At 45.6% G+C, this 19,218-nt stretch overlaps 1 protein-coding gene across 1 annotated transcript; it reads right to left on the bottom strand.

Moving 5' to 3' along the window:
* Positions 1-755: 755 nt before the first annotated feature.
* On the bottom strand, positions 756-17,948 carry CXCL12 (C-X-C motif chemokine ligand 12). The gene is made up of 5 exons (XM_052677244.1): positions 17,802-17,948; positions 13,944-14,061; positions 10,197-10,283; positions 6,568-6,665; positions 756-4,669 (listed from the first exon to the last, which is right to left on the bottom strand). The coding sequence occupies exons 1-5, from the start codon at positions 17,860-17,862 to the stop codon at positions 4,638-4,640; spliced, it is 396 nt and encodes a 131-aa protein (XP_052533204.1). The 5' UTR covers positions 17,863-17,948; the 3' UTR covers positions 756-4,637.
* Positions 17,949-19,218: the final 1,270 nt, after the last annotated feature.

Raw genomic sequence — 19,218 nt, 5'->3', positions numbered from 1 at the left:
TCATGCAGCTGCTGAAACAGAAGCATTTTGTGTGTTGTCTTCTTACCTGTGCTACATCAGGGCCTGATATATCGTGCTCATAATCAGCATCAAGAAGCCATGAACACAGCTGATTTCCTTCAGCTTGTTAATATTGGAATGCTGCCTCTGAAGAGAGCCAGATGTGCTAATAAGGTGGGTTCATCACTAATTTCAAGGCAGCCCTTTGAATATGCAGTTCACAAATATGTTGCCATAATGATTTGCCAAGTAAGTGAAAAGCCCAACATTAACATCCAAGTGAAATGATGAAAGACACAGCAAAATATTGCAGAGAATACACAGCCTTTCTTTAATATTAATCTGTAATTATGTAGCTAATTACTGCAATCTATTTCCGGGTGGCCTGGGAATTTCTCACTGGCCATCTGCATGCACAATTACCTGCTCAGCTTTTCACAACCACTTACTAAATCACTGCTGGATTTGCAAAGGGATCATCAGTCATCTGAGCTTCCCTTTTCTTTTTTTGCATGTCTTTTGACTTGCGTCAATTTGGCTAAGTAGTATTTATTGAATATGAAGGTCAGGAAGGCTCAAGCACTGTTTCACTGTCATAGCTATTTAATTATCTCCAGCCTTTGCTGTACACAGAACTCTATGAGGGGCTGGGAATCACTCTTATTGTTACAGTGGAAGAGCTGAGGTCTGAACAGCTTTCTGATGGGAAATGTTCAGCAGCTCATGTCTGAGGACAAACCATGGGAAGCAAGTAATCATTTCGTTCAGATAGGAATTTTTATTAAGAAAATTATAAGTGCATACACATTTACTGGAGACATTACAACAGTATAAAAGTGTTTATTTTCAAAATAATCTATGAAAGGAGTAATTTCAAATGCATAATATAACTCCTCCATAAAAGCTGCCTTACAGGAACGCAAATACAAAACTCTTTTCACATTATTAGGGAGGATTTATTTTTACTTAATAAGTACAGTATTCAACACATTCTGACTACACTGATCTCTTACAGAGTGGAAGACGGAGGAAGGTTCATGCAGCCCTTTCATCACCACAAACATATTCTTCTCTGCGGCCGCCAGAATTCTGGGGTTTTGAGCAACCTGGTCTAATGGGAGGTGACCCTGCCTGTAGAAGGGTGGTTGAAACTAGATGATCTTAAAGGTCCCTTTCAACCTAAACCATTCTACAATTCTATGAATTTCATGTTTGCAGGCACGACTCATCTTGGTGGAAAGTTGGCAAATAAAAATACAAGATTTTAGTAATGAGGTCTCAGATACCCTTGATTACTGTACATCACACAAACAAAACAAACTGCCAGAGAAAAAAAGACTCTCTGGATTCTAAGAAAGGGAAAATATCAACAGAAACTTCTGTAGGAGCTGCATTTTCAACAGAATGTGTCTATTTTAATTGGAACACAGCCTTCATTGCAAAAGACCAACAGTCACTTTGCTCAAACACATCATTAAAAGCATATCAAAAAGTCATCCTTCATGCTTTCTCAGGCAGAATTCAGATAAAATATTCATACATACAAGTGTAAAGCTAGTATAAATTAAAAAAATGGCACAGCAATAAATACCATCTATTCTCTTCCCAAAACAAACAAACAAATAAGAAAACACCTTAGGATTTGACAGCTGCACTTTGAAAATACCACACATGACAAGACCATTCCACACTTATGGAAGCTGCTTTTTTGGCACTAGTTCAGTTTTACCCCTTTTCCTCCTATCCTTCACATGTGGTCCCTACATCGCTCCCGTCTTCCAATTTGGTCCCTGATTCAATCTTTGGTCAACAGTTAAAGGCAGAAAGGGAAATCTAGTGCTCTCCCTGAGTGGGCTTCTGTTAGTGCAGCTTCTTGGCCTGCTAAGTGTGCACAGGAAGAACAGAGTATGACTCACAGGGTAGCAAGGAAGCTTGATGCAGCCCAGTGATTGATGTCCCTTGTATCAAGGGCAGAGCTGCTCTTCCTTATGCAATGATTCTCTTGCAAATAACGCCAGGCGAAAGCGAAGCTTCCTGCTCAAGTTTGACATTAGGACTAAAGCAAGACAAAGTTTTGCTCAGGTTCTCATATAAGTTCCCTGTGGGTAGTCCCTTTCCTCCCAGACTGCTCCTGCAATGCCCACAAGTTTGCTCCTATAGGAAAAGGTCATCAGGTGACCCCAGTTTCCTACATTTTAGCTAAGGTGTTCCAGCAGTGCCCATCTCAATGTTTGTGCCAAGCTCTGTGTTTGCCCAGGCTCTGATGTGTGAACTGGGGCTGCACCACAGTGCTCCAAGGTTGTCCAGCCACATCTAGTCACTGGAAAGCCAATGTTTCTTCTAGAAACAAAACCTTCATGACCCCTATCCTTGTTAACAAGGGATGCTGTTGAATCAAAACAAAAAGGATTATTTACCTCTGGTCTGATTCCAAAGGAAATAGATCAGGCATTAAGCTGCCCTTAGTTGGGAAGAACATGTTAAGATTGCATCTTCATGGGGGAGAAGGACAAGCTTCATGTCTGTGTAAAAACGAAGATTCTTCCACACTTTCCTCAAAATCATTCTCGGCTTTGACAACCCAAGCTTCAGCCTCCCAAAAAACCACTTGCTACTGCAGATGCATGTGCAGGGACAGGAGGTAGACCCTAGGATATACAGCACATTCCAGGGAGGATACAAAAAACTTATTTTCTTATATAAGTTCTTCCTGTCTTTAACCTGACAACAGGGTTCTGATCCTATTCACATTGAAATCAACAGCCCAATTCTCATAAAGTACAGTGGTACCAGACCTTCCAAAACAGAGACAAAGAATACTCAAAGCATCAGCTTGGAGATGGCATCAACAGAAGGAATGTCAAAATTACACACACACACACATTTTTAGGCACAGCAGTTGGTTTCTACTTCAAAATACTTTCATTTAAAGTAAATGAGGTGATGTATCCCAGCCAAAGCACTCTCTGTTATAGCACCTTTTTGCAGAGAGGAAAGGACTTACAAGATTTTTACCTGAATCCACATGGCAGTAAGGTAACCCCAGCTAGCTAAAATGCCTTTTTGGCCTTAAAGTTGCCTGCCATGGAAAGGCATGCTTACCAAAATGGTCCTTTCAGTGTTCCTGACACAGGCTGCAGATAAGAAGGAAGATTCCCTTTGAAGCAACCAGCTCCAAAAAAAATAATACAATGTTATGACATTTTTGTTTACAATAGACACACAGATACATATAAAAACAAGTATTGTGCTGCACTAATGTGCTTCCCCCCTGGATCTCCATGTGCGGCATAACATGATTATCATAGTATTTTAGGCGTTTTTTCCATACACTATTTAGCAAAGATACTTGTTTACACAGGTAAGAACCAGGAGAAGGAAGTTTCTGGCTGAGTGAAGGAATTGGTGCAAGGACTGTCCTCAGGTGTGCTTTGCAAAGGAAATTTCAGAGGCTATGCCATTCACCAGCAAACTGTGACCACTAGTGAACAGTGAGTGTTGGCCTTCATCTCCACACTCAAGAAGCGTGCAAACTGGGCAAAATTTCCTCTCTTGCCCCAGTCATCTGTTTTCTCCAAAGACGTGGCCAGATGTCCTCTTCTGGATGTACCCAGAACAATCAAATGTGCTGCTGCCCTCGGATAGGTGTGACTGTTCAGTAACAGAGGGTAAAGCACTTACTGAAGGATTACATTAATGCTCTTCCACCTGCTTCACCACAAGGCCAGTCCAGAGAGCTGAAGTCACCTTCTGCAGATGAGTGGGAACAGACACCTGGTGCGTGACAGCACCTCTGACTCCTCCAGTGATTTGCAACATGATTATGCTGCTAGCTCTTTAATAATCCATTCCTTTTTGTGCTAAAATTTGTCATCAGAGACAGGAACATAGGAAATGCCAAGTGACATCAGATCAGTGTTGTAGCTTCTAACACACTCTTGGCTCCTAACACTTGGCTTCTACAAACTACTGGCACCTTGCAGTACCACATGAGCATTGTCTCAGAAGCTCACAGCTGTCGCCAAGATCTCTAATCTACAGAGAATGGCTTCAGCTCTGAAATCCTGAACTTAATCCCTCAGCCAAAATACATATATTCACTGCCCATGATAATATTGGTCTCTTTCACTGATGTCTGATGCTTTTTAGCCTTCCTGTGTTCTTGGCCTTAATGACTTTTGGGGCAAGGAACTCTTCTTTTACTTACATAACATCATTGCACTATACAGTTCATGTCCTTCTAGGTTTAAATCTCCAGGAGACTTGCATGAACCAAAAGAAAGTTAAATAAAGCAGGACCTCTACATAGCAAAGGAAATAAAATATTATATAATAACATAGGGTTAGTTTAAATTCATATCTGCCCTCAGTGCTAAGTAATCAACCAACCTGTATAAAAACATATTTTTCTTAAAATCAAATACATCTTACTACATAAAAATAGCACTGTGAAAGCAAGCCAATTTGTGCAAAAAGAAAAAAAAAAAAAAAAAAAAGACAAAAAAAAACCCAAAACAACACCTTTGGAAATGCATGAAGCGTTGCTTTTGTGCTGTATGATAACAGTGAAATGTATTCCTTCCCTAATACTGGTTATCTGCTTTCTGGGTCCTACAGTAAGAAATCCTGTAGACGGCTTACAATGCTTGCCTCTTACATCTTGAACCTCCTGTTGATGAAGAACAGAGTGAAACACTATTAAGATTTATTCACTTGCAAAAGTTCTGACATTAGGCCTAGTCAAACAGCAAATCAGCATCTGGACTAACACAAAGGCATTTATTTTCCAGTCCCTCTAATCAGTATGTGCCAAAGAGATTGGGGAAAGTTCTCCACAAGGAGCTATGGGGGCCGACAGGGCAAGCCCAGCACTGGGAATCATTTTGGGCAGGTTGTGCTCATCACAGTTAGTAAGGTGTTCAGAGCTCACACAGGAGAAAGGCTGGCTAGAAAGCTCATTCTGGACTTGAAAGCCAGAGCAAATAATTATCAGCGAGCAAAGAGACTCAGCAAAAAAAAATAACAGGGTAAAGAGGGATTAATCATACGTGAGCAGCCCCTGTAGTGGAGCAAGTGACACTACAAATGCCTCCACTCCTTCCCCCAACCCACAGCTCTGCTGAGAACCTGCACTGCATCCCTTGTGCTCCACAGAGGCCTGCAGAAGTGCCAGGTCTCTGTGTGAAGGAAGGGACAAAGAAGGCAGCCCACTCTCTGCTCTTGTTGGTATTCAGCTTCCATGATGGAGAGGATGGAAAGCAGAGGCCCCACGTGTGCTGTTCAGCCCTGAAACCATCTCCATCTGTGACCTCAGAGCTGTGAGTGGGTGGGCAGCACGCCACACCATATGGTGACCACTTGCCAGTGAAGAGGGTCCCAGGGACGGAGAGCAGCCATAGGCTGCATGGGAGATGTGTGAGCTGTATATGCGGAGGTAGGAAGCATAGGGCAGGAGGCAAAGGAAATGAATCTCACCCAAAACTGGGTGATACCCAAGATTCTTGGATACCAGAAGTACCCAAGAAGAGCATTGGGTTAGGAACCACAGTACAGTGCAAATGTGCCATGGATATGGGCAGGGTTCAGTCAAAACAAGGAGCCAGGCAGTGCTGCCAGCCTCCAGATTTTACCTGATCCCTATTCCTGGTCCAGACTGATCAACCTTTTACAATCTAGAATAGCTCACTGAGGCTGAGATACATGTGTCAGAGGGCAAACATTGGAGATTCAAAAAATCCTGATGCCTCAGCCTGTTCCATCTAGCCAGCAGACTCAGGATGAAGAGCCTTTCCAATGCCTGCTGGGCAAATAAGACTCTGTGACCACAGCCAGTGATGGATGTGACTACTCTTGGTGAAGGTAGCCTCAGAAAATTCATTCAGGCATAAAAAAGGTAACTAAACAATGAGTAAAATTTTCCTCTTTGAAGATACCCTTTCCAGTATCCCACACCAGTAACACCACCTCTTACTGCAGAAAGACAGGATACACCATTCTGATGGGCCAGAACTAGGGACATCCAGAGAGTTGGCATATGTAATACCAAGTTCTGGAACTTAAAATTTCCCATAGAAGAAGTCTTATCCCATCACCAATGTGATATTTCAGGCCTTGTGCTGAATTTGTCATTGAAAAACACCAGTGACAAATTCACAGCTATTACTTATAGCTTAACTCTACCAGTTTGGTATTGGAGGAACAAGACCAGCTAAGATGAAATTTGCATTGACATTAAGGCATGGCCACTTTGAGAGTGAAATAATTTGGCCAAACCTCCACCATGATATAATAAAACTGACATCCCAACAACCACTACAGCTTTACAATGGGGTCCAAAAACTCTGTCCCATTTACCCCCCATCTCTGTTGTGGCTGAATTTTGCCAGTGCTTTATGAGTATCTGTATAGTACCCCCTTGCAGGGAGAGTACGATTGCTATCTGCAACAAACAGCAGAGAAAAATAAGAGGCCCAGGCAGGCTGTTTGTCCAGTGTCACACAGGATGGTCCGTGTAAGAGCAGGGACTTGAAGCTGGGGTATCCCAGCTCAGAAACTAATGCCTCCTACCATTCTTTCTCCCTGGAGACTTTAGTGGTGTTGCACGGGAAGGGCAGAGTGGGCCCCGTTTCTTCTGTTGCTTTTTTTTATGAGTGCGATGACGTGGTCTAAATTAAAAGAAAAATACAAAGAGACTGCCATAAATTATCCACATACAAAGGCCTTGTTCACATTTATCCTACTGCCCTTCCATATGCTGGCAGGGTGCAAATGAAGATAACATCCCCCTTCACATGCCCACTCCCCCTACCCACACGGTACCTGCTGAGGTAGAATGGAAGTGGAGGGGACTAGATTTCTGGCTTTCCACCCACCATTCCCACTGACATCTTCATTAAACAGTGGCTTTTCTCTACATGATTTATAGGCATTCAGTGCCTTAAAGTGAGGTTGTGAAGACATTTCCCTACATTGTCCTCACTTTGCAGGGCAGACACCCTGCACACACACCATGGAGTACTGGCAGGCTGATGGTTTGGTGTCTTGTACTCAAGCTGATACTTACATATTACACCAGGAACTAGGAAGAGCTGCCACACCTGGATTTACAAGTGGTTTGGTGGAAGGCAGCAGAAGGGCTCAGCTACCATCACAGCCAGTCACTAGAATTTGGAAGTTTCCTTTCTCCCAGAGGGATGGGGGAAAGGCTTTTCCTATTTGACTTCATTGTCTTCTCCAGATCCATCAGCACTCATCTGTGAGAGCATCTGTGCCAGCAGTAACAGCTGAGCTTAATGCACTCCAATATCTCAGGCTGAGGGAGGTTTTGGGCTGGGACTTTGTCATCGTGATAGTTTAGGAGCCAGCATTGTTCTCTGGTTTCTTTATTTTGGGCTCTGCTAACTCTGCAAGGGCCTGATTTTGCAAATCCTTGCAAAGAGAGAAGGGAAAGGCAGTCTAGGAGGCAGTGTAAATGAGGACTGGGATTGTCTAGAAGTGATAAAGGATTTGTTAGCTATTTCAAGAAAGGACTGATTTGCCCCGTGTCTATAAAATGGATGAGTGTTGAATGATGTTGGCTACAGCAGTTGCACAATGATTTTTAAAGCCATTTATGGAATTTGGATTCCTGACAGCTTGAATGCATTTTACTGATGTCTCATAAGTGTGTAAATTACATGGAGATGTGATGAATAAAAAGCAATAACAAAGGCTAAGCAGGATTAATGAGCAAAATAATTCCCTACTAAAAACCATCTCTGTTCTCACAGTGACCTGAATTAGATTGCTATGCTCTACAAACTTGTTCTTGCCTTTAGCTGCAGATTATAACACAGAAGATACTCTTGTATTGAAACACTGGTATAGATTAAGATGTCTTGACAGTTTGGATTTTACTTAATCAACTACAAGAGCCCTTTCTACAAAACGTATTAATTTTATTCCAGAAAAATAAATTCCCATGTACAATTGGGTTTTCATAACATGAAACAATTAGCCATTTTATTGCTAGTGCATATAGGGTAATGTCACATTTCATACAATTTCAGTACAAGTGAAAAAATATAATATATGGCTGATTGAAACTGATAGCTACATTAACATTTATAGATCTATATAGATTTATTTTACAAGCTGTTAGTAGTTCAGAAGGATATCGGTGTTTTAAACTACCAACACTCATATGGCTCCAATTCAAATATATGAATCGCTTGGTGTGCTATAAATATATTCCAAATACATTTCATTGAAGAAGTCAAAACTGTGCACTAAAATATATCAAAAACATGCCTTGTGAAAGCACTATAGACAGAGTCCTGACTGTCTACAGAGTGTGAAAATGCCACTGGTGCTAGCATTAATAGCTGGAAAATGAAAATAATGTCATGATGACCAGGATTAGGTGATGGAGATGTATGCTTTCTGTCATCTTATTTAATGAACTGGGACCAAATTCTCTTCTGTTACTCAATGTGAAGCAGGATGAAACCCACAGAAATTAGCAGAGTTGCTTCTAGATAACAGCTAAGTAAGCAAAACCCAGAATCTAGTTGGAGAACAGGTGCAGGCTCACTGGTTTCAGCAGAGCTGGACCCAGGCCTTCTCCGGTGGAAATGAGAACAGAAGGTGCTCCAACCAAATTGTTTCCCTCAGGCAGGCAGGCAGGCAAGATATGAGCTTATCATCACATCTGGCCAACCCTGCGAATTTCTTAGCGCCTCCTAAGTTTCACATCTTATGAACAGCACAAAGGGCTTCACTGGGGCTGGCAGCAAACAGAAACTTAGGCAAGGGCTTTAGGATTTTTCCAGGTTGGGAAGAATAGACAAAGCCCCTGTGATAGTCAGCATGGGACACATCCTGCTCTTGGCTTCAGCTATGCCTGACAGCCAACCCAAAGCCATCCTGGCAGCATTAACTTGGATCACCTCTGCAGAGAATTTGCCCAAGGACAAGAGGGCTGAATGCTGGCAGCAAAGAAGGCACTGAGCATCAGATGAGATGGGGAGAGCTGGCAGGGCTGGAATCACAGTCTGTGTTAGCTGGTTTCCCTCCCTCCACTCCTCAACTCTTGGCCCTATTATGGTCCCAGAAACACCAGATGGAAAAATTACATTACTTCTGGTACCACCTTCCCTCCTTCGTACTGTAAAACCACAGAGGAACAAGCATTTTTTTTTCCTTGAGACAGTAGAGGGCATTCAGCTACCTGTATGGCCTCAAACCTGCTCTGAGGCCATACCCATCCCCATCTTTCTCCAAGGATGCATTGCTTTTGTCAGTGACTTGATTCCAACCCTGCCTTTACCTGCAGAGGCAGTGGCAACAAGGTTCAGCATGGTTATGGCATGGTTATGGAGGAGTGGCAATGTGGTGGCAGTGATGGGAGGGACTCTGAGTGCACAGGTGGGCTTGCTGGCCAAAATGCTGCTGCAGGACCAACCACAGCCCAGGCTCAGGCCCATCACTTATCTCATCTTCCACTCCAACAAAGCTGGAGTCCACCCCTGCATCTCAGCACAGAAATATTCTCTGTGCTGCTCTTGCTCACTGTAAAATATGACTGAGATAGGCTGGGTTCTCCTCAGGATAGATATGACCAGCCATTTGCAAGGGGAATAAAAATGAATTAAAAAGAGTCTGGATTTGCCAAGCCTGGTTGGTTTTCCCCTGGCCCTGTGTGAGAGCCTTATTCATAGCACAACATCTTGCCTTGGCTGATATTATTAGCACTCTGCACTGGCCAGTGGAGAAAAAATTTTTACTGCCAAGACACGCTTAGCCTCATCCGCCTGTGCAAGCAGACCCCCAGTGTGACATGGAGAAGGGGCTCCAAAGAAACTGTAACAATATAGATTCTGAAGTAATTGTACTTTTGCTTGGAGAAGAGGGATTGTAAAGGAAGCATTTTTTCCTTGGGAGAACGGCTCTTTATAAAAGAGGATGAGTTGGAGACCCCAGCACAGATATTTCAGGACAGATTTTGCCTCATATCCTGGCAAAATTCTTCGTTTAACATTTAGGATATGCTAGAAGGTGTTGTTTTAATACAGACTAGGCCAACTCCAAACCCATCTTCAAAACAATATGTGATTTCACAAATACTTTGTCCACATGGTTAAAGCCAGCCCTTAACGTTCTACCCTTGAATAACTCAGGATGTGTTAGCTGTTAAGTCCGTTTGTCTCTCGCCTTACTTGTTTAAAGCTTTTTCCAGATATTCCTGGATCCACTTTAGCTTGGGATCAATGCACACTTGCTTGCTGTTGCTCTTGAGCCTTGCACTGCCAAAGGAGAGAAGTCAGAGTGAGTCCCATGCATGACACTCCTCAGCCCGCACACACCCATACACCTTACTTCACTCATAGGTTTGCAACTGCATTACAGTTAAGCTGTTGTCCTTGGGCATCATTGCTGCTCTGGGGTACCCCATGAAGAGGCTGGGGTATCCCTGTGATCCTCCAGACACCTCCATAAATATCTCTGACTTTGGAGCACCGGTACAGTTTGCCTCCCCTGTGCTGATTCCTGTGGTCTGTGCTGATTCCTGTGGTCTGTGCTGGGATGCATGCTGGGGAGGGAGAGACGCAGAACATGAATCTAATTCCTATCTGGACAGCTACAAACTGAGGGCTGGGAACAGCTAAATTTAATTCAGAATAACAGCGTGGTAAATACAGGTCACTTCTGCATGAAATTAATTAAGAACAGCTTTCAGACTGAACCCAAAATTGAATTTTTGCATGCTTTGGAAACGGATACCAAGCCATAACTCTTGGATGTCCTGAAAAGGTCTGATCACTCCTTCACTTTTTGTTTTATTCAAGACTGAACCAGCAGGTTATAGGCAGGAAGATAATTGGAAGTACCAAAGTGCCAGAGGCAAATTTCTCCTTGTATATTCAGTCAGCACTAGAAACAAAAGCAGAAACTTCCTGAGGGATTTCTCCTGAATATCTGAGCTGCACTTTCCAAGCCAAGCTGTTAGCTAATCTGAATCAGCTAAGAAGCTGCAGAAAAGGAGACAAATTTTGGAAACCTGTCTGAAGCCAATTCCCTGTGGCAGCCGGGGAGGCTTGGGTTACCTGCACATGAGTAGTACAAACAGCTCCTCACCCCTATCAGCAGGCGTGACCCCCAGTACCTCAGGAGAGTGTTTTAGTTACCCCAAAGCATCTGTGCCCTGCTGCTCAGAAGCCTCCCCTCAAACAGCCTTGCCACACAAGTGCCAAGAACAGCAATTTCAGCGAAATGCCCATAGGAGTGAGTTCAGTACTTGCTTAAGCCTTTTGTTGGATGAAAGCCAAAATATTCCCTACTTCATAAAATGAAGCCTGAGGAATATAAAAATGTGGAGTAAGAAGTAACAGGTCAAAAAGTCTCCTCGGTCTGAAGTTATGCAACGACACAGTTGTAACATAAACGCATTGAAGATCCAGCCTTGGAAGCCCTGTGCCAATAAAGTGATGAATGGGCCTAATTCATATTTCCCATAAAGCAGTGCCAAGCTGGAGAACTTCCAGTGAAGTGATACCTACAGTGCAAATGGATTTGCTGATGTTAGCAGTGCCTGGGAACTATTAAGCTGGCTGTAGGAGCACAGAACCAAAAGCACACGTATCCCCACTGCATGCAGAGGGAGAGAGATGAAGACCAAGGATGAAGACATTGGTTTTTGTAGGCATCTGTTTCAGCCTCCCCTTCCCTCGTACAGTTACAGTGGAGACCTAGGTTTCTGTAGGGAATGTTCTTCCAGCAGATGTTCTGATGTCTTCTTAGGAGGCAAATAACTAAAATCAATGCTAAACATGCCGATTTCCTTCTGCTGAAAAGCAGGGGAATTAGGATTGGCTTTGTAAAAATAGACATTCACAAAGCAGATTTCTGTATTTGGAAAGCTGACTCCCTGAGGAACTGAAGACAAAGCTTTTAGACTTTTTTTCAGGTACAGTTCCCCTCAACATAAAGGGAAATGGACTGGAGCAAAAAAAAAAAATTAAAAAAAAAATCCACATTAAAACCATATGAATTCAGTTACATTCTCTGTTCTTGAAAATAGCTTTGAAGTCACTCACACCTTCACTATGTAACAGATCTGCTGAGTTCAGAGTGAAGTTTAGTTAAGAAACTATCTCAACCAGCAATAAGAGAAATCAGTTTTGATTGTCAACTCTTCTTCTAGTGAAGACCTAAGCTCGAGCTTTTGGGGGGCATTTGGAGGTAAGTTTTTTGTTTAAGTACTTATTTAAATAAAAGAAAGATGGTGACCTACAGATCCACGTGTTGTTTGTGCCACTGAATCTCACTGCAAACAAACTCAGACCAGGTATGGGGCAAGAACATGTACTGTCAATGGTTCTCCATTTCAAGTTTTTAACAGTCTAATGACTATGATCCTAGTGATAAGTAAGAGAGAAAACCACACTGTATCTAAGGTTAAATGTCTGTTATCTTCTTGAAACTACTCTCAAAAATTCAAAATCCTTTACAAAGCCTCAGCATTAGGACTTTCATAGCATCCGTTGACAGTCCCAGAACACAAATCCATACGCTATTTTCCTTTTGGATGCTTGCCTCCAGAATTGTTTATAGGTACAGATCAGAGTCACAGCTGGTTTTGTAATTTTTCTGAAACAAAAGTATTTCTCAAGTAAGTTTACATTTTTTCTCATTGTCCTCCATCAAATCCTAAGGCAGGAGCACAAATTAAAAAATGTGGATGATCCATCCAGAGTGGCTTAAAAAAGAAAAAATGTCATATGAACAAAAGGTTGTGTATCCCTGAGAAATATCATGAAACCTCATCAGTTTTTTTCAGTGCAGAAATGTTCTGGATGCTAAAGAATGGATTTTTCCAGCTTTTAAATTGTAACTGGAAGAGCTCAACATGGATCCACACAGGACCAACAATGGGAGCCCATGTAGTCACACAGACCCTCTCAGACAGATCAGAAGAAGCTGATGATGGAATCATAGAATGGTCTGGGCTGAAAAGGACCACAATGATCATCTAGTTTCAACCCCCTTGAACCAGGCAGGGTCACCAACTACAAGCCCAGCATGCCCAGAGCCACATCCATCCTGGCCTTGAATGCATCAAGGGATGGGGCATCCACAACCTCCTTGGGCAAACCTGTTCCAGTGCTCCACCAACCTCTGAATGAAAAACTTCCTCCTAGTATCTAATCTAAAGCTCTCCTGTCTCAGTTTAAAATTGTTCCTCCTTGTCCTAAGATGAATGCTCATTTTTGTCATACTGGAAGAATGACTGGACCATGAAAAAGCCAACCCAAAAGACCTTCTTAAATCTACTCCCTGTCCCCCTCCCCCCTCCCCCCCAAAAAAAACCAACCAAAAACCAAACCAAACCAAACCACTCCAAAAAGAATGATCCCACTCTTCCTGAAAACTGGTGTTTCCTTTTCATCAAAGATTAAGAGGTTATTTTCCATTGGAAACACAGCATTTCTGTCCTGCTATGATCTATGACTTAGTGGAGTCAGACTCTGCCTGGTAAGGGTGCCCTTAGGTCAGGCCAGCACTTGTTTAGGAGCTGTACATCTGGGGAAGGTTACAGAAAATCTAGAAATTCGTTTTGTTTGTGGAAATGCAAATTATTGGAAGAGCCAGATCTCAGTAAAGTTTTTACCTCAAGATGTGAAGGCAATTGGCAACCCATCTGATGTTCCTGTCCACATGCCCATGATAGAAGCAGGACACGGGACCACATGGATCAGAGGTGGAAACTCCTACTAGAAACATGTGTGAGGGGTAAAAAATGGTCCTGCCATATCTGATACAAGGAAAGAAGTGGTGAACTGGAAATCAGGGCATGTGACACAGCCCTAACTGCAGCAATGGAGAATGCTAGCCAACACACAGAGCAGGAACCAACTATGTGGTGCTCCCTTTTGACACCCAGCTGGAAAGAGTAAGAGACTTACACAATCTGAAGCGAGCAGTTGGGGGTGGAGAGGATTTTGAGGTGTTTAATGTTGGCCCTCGCCACGTTGCTCTCGAAGAATCGACAGGGGCATCTGTACGTCAGGCTGACGGGCTTCTCTGCAGGACACGGAGAGAAAGGAGACGTTACTCCCTCTGCTCCCGAAAAAAAAAAAAAAAAAAAAAAAAAAAAAAAAAAAAAAAAAGAGAGAGAGAGAGAGAAAAAAAAAAAAGCTGTGGCTCTAGAGGAGCGTTTACTCCCAGCTCGCAGCGCAGTCCTTTCACCTCAGTCTCCGGCCCTTTAATCCTGGCGCGTGGGATTTGGGAAAGACAAAAGAAGAGGGAGAGAAAATGGAGATAAGAAAAGAAGAGATTAGAATAAGGAGCTCTGCATTGTGCGGGGATGCTCTTGGTAATTAGACAAGATAAAGGCCGAAAGAGGGGGCACTTGTCCTCCGTGTTGTTCTCGCCAAACGACTCTGACCCGAGGCCAAATTAGAAGGTAGCCAGAAGAAAGCGATGAATTCCAAAGGGCTCCGATCAAACCGGCTGGGCTCAGGTGCAGCTTTCAGCGGGGACTTAGCGGCTGCAGAAAAGACCCGAGTGGTACCGACTTTCCCAGGGCCCAGAGCCTGACCTTTCTCCACCGCAGCCCAACTGCTGCCAGAGAAGTTCGCACATGCAACCGGGAATGCGAGATTGCAGTGGGTTTGCAGGAGAGATTTGGAGTGCCGTAGACCCCCTCCAGCCTGTGTCAAAGGAACAGAACTCACGGAGACAGCTCTCAACGGTGTGCACTCCATACAGGGATCAGGGACTACCAGGCTGTTTGAGTGCCTCAACACTAGCACCACAAGGACAGAATTAAGTTTACTCCCTAGGTTAGAAGTCAGCGGTATATATGCATGCCGAATGGAGAAAAGCTACCTGGCTCTTGCGCAGCATCTGATGCAGTCCTACTAGATGGTTTCTCCATGGAAAGATTTAATTACTGGCAACCAAGCACACAGAAATTAGGTCTTTGCTTGGTGTGGAAGCTTCACAGCCCCCCACACAATAAAACACAAACACACTAGCGCTATCTGGAAGTCAAGACCGAGCTGCCTAAAATTCTAAGTGATATCCCATTGGAGCAGTTTTCAGCTTCTGCGAAGAGCCAAACTGATAAAGGAAGACATAAGCCATCAGCTCTGGCTCATGCTGTTGGTCAGAGCTGCATCTGATAGGGCTTGAGATCCCACAGGGTAATCTGCCCCTCCAGTCTGTTTATACACATGGAGCACTGAGCATCTGAGCCCTGCTGCCTTAAAGGCAGAAGTGAAAATAAAGAGTGGGAAGGGCTGAGAATCCCTAAGCTGCAGAAGGTGAGAAAAAACACAGCTCTTCTAAGTGCAGCTGATGGGCACGCACACTGCACATTTGCCAGTGCCTGACCCCAGCATGCATAACCACAGACAACAGGGTGAAATTGCCCTGTCCGCAGGAGGGAAAAGCCTTTTTTCTGAGCACCTTTTTTTCTGAGTCAGGATCAGGACAAACACAAAGAACTTCGTCTGTGGAGCTCCTACAGATTCACACCTGAGTCTAGACTAGAAGTTCATATATTTGGAGTATATTTTCCATCAGTTTCATGGCAATCAGTCAGTCCAACATGAGTCAATAAACGGCAGGAGAAGCTCCCGTCTGTCATGCACAGCTGGAAGGAGAGCTTCAGAGTGAAGACATGGGTTGTGCTGAATGGTGTTAGCGATGGAGAAAGGCATGAGGATCTGTGCCTGATAGCTACGTATCAGCATGTTTGTATAGGAAAGGGAGGCTAACATCGCATGCAGCCATACAGCAACTCAGCACAGCTGCACAATCCGCAAACTAGAGCTAACAAAGTGAGTATAAGCTTCACCCTAAACAACGTGTGAGAGACAAACTCACATTTGTGAGAAACTGTTCAGTCCTATGATGGAGAATGCAATCCAGTCTTCTACGAGAGCAAGAGAGGGACTTTCAATCCCTTCCCACTCACTTGGAATCAGAAGGAGAGAAATTGTGACTATCACTAACTGGTCAGTAAGTCACAGGTACAGCAGCACCGGCACTGAGGCTGCTAACAGCACCATTCCCAATGAGCTGACACCTCCTGCCCAGCGCTCCGGCTCTGAGCCCAGTCAGGCTCCTGCTGGGACACCCAGTGCATGTGGCATCCCACAGCACGGGGATCCTGTTGTCCTGAAGCAGGAGGCTGGAAGCACAGCCAGGCTCCTACCTCGAGGCTGACACATATCTTACTTACTGCCTTTCAAAATTTGAATCCAATTGTTCCACGCATAGTAGAGCTGATTGAGCTACTTGTTCTCTGAAACTGCACTGCAGGCACGAAAGCTCTGGGGGTTTTCTATGTGTAACAGACACTGAATACAAGCTTAGGCTGCCTTCCTGTACGGACTATTAATGGTACTGTTACACGAAGACACCAGTTTGCATGGAACTAACTCTGTAGGAAGCTTTTGAGAAGTTCGGCATGTTTGGTTGAAATAGTCAGAAGTTACAGCGGAGCCAGAACCTATTCAGCCATCTCACTGCCATCCTATCAGTCTCATTTCCTTACACACAAAGAAAACAGCCCTTTGGACTAGGCTAGAAGAATTTCTAGATTGTCTTCCAACTGAAAGTTCTGCTAGCTCTAAACAGCCACCTGTGTGGACAAATCCTTGCTAGTGACAACACGCTCACAGAAATCCCCTATAGAGCAGATGCTGTAGATCTCCCCTACAGGAGGGTTGCTATGGGCACTTCGATGGCAGCATCGTTTTACTGCTGCTCACCCAGGTCTGCGTTTGTCAGTATCAGGAGAGGGCTGGCAACTTCTTAAGACTAGAACAGCTCCATATCCCTAAGGAGTAAGGCAGCGGTAGGCAGAAACGACTTCACCATGGTGGCTGAGAAGTGCTGAGAGTTCACCTGCCCTGCAGGACAAGGCAGCCCGGCAACTCTGCAGCAGGGCTTAAAGCAACACAGGACGTACGAAAACTCTCTGCAAGTTCGTGGTCTCTCCCATTACCCAGATCTTCTCTGGCAGCTTTAAGCCGTCTCCCCGCTCCAGCAGCCACCCCACGATTTCGTCTCATCGTGCCACAAAGCCCCGCAGCGTTGCGACGCCGGCTCGAGACCGAGCTTTGCCTTCGGCACCGCGTTATTAAGATCATCAGGAGCAATTAACTCCCACCGGTTATACAAAGGTGCACGTTTCCCTGCCTCGGCAAGGGAACACCCAAGTTTCGGTCCCCGAATGGGAAAGGCGTTACCGAGCAGGCGGCTCTCGATGAAGGGACAAAAGGTGGCAGCTTGCAGCCGGACAGGGGCTATCCGAGCCGGGCGAGGAAGCAACTGCCGCGGCCAGGTCCGGGCAACACGCGTGGACATGCAGCGCTGTGCCACTGTCCCAACGACAAACATTGCCGCCGGCCTGGGATACCCAGGGTAGCCCCTGCACGAAACCTCCGGAGCTGGGAGTCCCGTCCCACTTTGGCTCCGATCGAGGCAAAATACGGCCGCGAAAGAGGACTGGAGAGGAAGCGAGCAGCCGCCTGTTTCTCATTTCTGTAACTTTTTTTTCCTTTATAGAAATAAAAATGCATATGTTTAAAAAAAAATAGAAAAGAAAAGAAAAATGAAGAAAGAAAAACAAACAAACAAACAAAAAAAAAACACACCTCCCTGTGCCCCGAGCGCCTTTGCAAGCTTCCCCAAGCAGCCCGCGGGCCGGGAGAACAGCACGGAGCAGCCTGCAGCGAGCAGCCCCGGGGCAGCAGCGCACCCACTCCCAGCTCCGGGCAGGGACTTGGCCGCTGACTTGGCTGACTTACCCTCAGACAGGGAGATGACCGCCAGGGCAAAGGCGAGCAGAGCCAGAGCGCGAAGGTCCATGCTGGCGACGGGGGAGGCGGGCAGGCTCAGAGAGGCTCAGCTCGTCCCGGCGGCAGCAGCACTCTGCCGGAGTCCCCTCCTCCCCTCCGTCTATAGAGGGGCCGGGGGAGGGGAGGCGGGGGGAGTAGCCAGCCTATGATTTATTGCCCGTGGCATGTTATTACATCCTTCCTCCTCTCAAAAAATGCTTGGAAAGGGACCAAAAAGAACGAGGGCTCCTCTCTGCGCTCCGTCAGCCCCGCGGTGCCCCCCCAGGCAGAGTTCCTCCCCCCCCCCCCCCCCACTCGGGGCTCTGCACAGCAGCGGAACCGCGGGCATCACAGGAGGAGAGCTCCTTCCGCGGGCTCTGTCCGCCTGGCACAGGGCAGCCCGAGCCCAGCGCTTCATTCGCAGCTGCATGCCTTGGAAGGGTGGGGGGACATCCTGCAGTGTCCCAGTGTTCAAACCAGGAGGAGAAAAATCCCCTTCCGCTCCCGTGGGCGCAAATCTAGACTTACACCGGCACCCTGGACATTGCATCCGGCGCCTCATACGAAGCATCTTCATAGTTTTTCCAGGGGATTTTTGGGGGGGAGAAGAAGGGGGAGTTAAAGAGAAGGAAGCTTTCAGTTTTGCTTCTCCGCGCTTAGCTCCAAACACCATCTTTTCACCGCAGTAGCCGAACCTAGCTCTACATCTGCTGCCCCATTTCATCTCCTTTGTGGTGCAGATGCTGCCGGGCTCCCTGGCACTTGGGCTGACAGCCCCGCAGCACCGTCAGGGTAATGGCCCTGAGCTCGTCCTCCGTCTGCAGCCCCATCACACCGGGCCCTGTTTGTTGCCATTCAGCACTTTAAATAAACATCGAGGCTTTGATTGAACTGGGACCCCCTGGGCTGCATAGAAAGCAGGCGCCCTCCGAAGGGCTGGGTTAGAGCGGGGTACGGCGGGGTAAAGCTAATCCTGGCCTGGAGGTGGCTGAAGGACACGGCCATGGTGCCACTGGACAGCAGCACAGGAGGACTGTACCCTGGGTAACTTCAAACCCCCTCAGCTCAGGAGGATGGAAACAGATGTCCGAGGGGGAATGCAGTGCTCTGAGCCATGAACTGGCTCCCTCCCCTGCAGCAGTTGGCAAAGGATTATCACACCCAGCTCCCCTAAACCTATTTCTTGTTCCTTGTTTACTAGGGAGACCTGAATATATTTAGGCTGATCCTGCTCCCCTGCTTACTTTAGGTAAGCCAGCCCAGTAGCGCAGGAGCCTGCTGCACTGAAAGGGCCGATAATCCCATTCAGTGCCCCCAGCCTTGCTAGGAGATCGGTGACAGCTGTGACGTTCTGCAGGTGTGGCAGAAGAGAGGCTTAATCCCAGTG

The sequence above is a fragment of the Tympanuchus pallidicinctus genome, unplaced genomic scaffold (genome assembly GCF_026119805.1).
Source record: "Tympanuchus pallidicinctus isolate F22 unplaced genomic scaffold, pur_lepc_1.0 scaffold16, whole genome shotgun sequence".
Classification (NCBI taxonomy): Eukaryota; Metazoa; Chordata; class Aves; order Galliformes; family Phasianidae; genus Tympanuchus; species Tympanuchus pallidicinctus.
This window is presented reverse-complemented; position numbering and strand designations above follow the sequence as displayed.

What these genes read in the sequence shown, in the direction of transcription:
- CXCL12 (XM_052677244.1), bottom strand. Translation starts at nt 17,862, where the DNA reads ATGGACCTTCGCGCTCTGGCTCTGCTCGCCTTTGCCCTGGCGGTCATC. An exon ending in CTGGAAAAAGCTTTAAACAA is followed by an intron (nt 6,666 to 10,196) that starts GTAAGGCGAGAG and finishes CTTTTAATTTAG; the next exon opens with ACCACGTCATCGCACTCATA. An exon ending in GTCTCCAGGGAGAAAGAATG is followed by an intron (nt 4,670 to 6,567) that starts GTAGGAGGCATT and finishes CTTCATCAACAG; the next exon opens with GAGGTTCAAGATGTAAGAGG.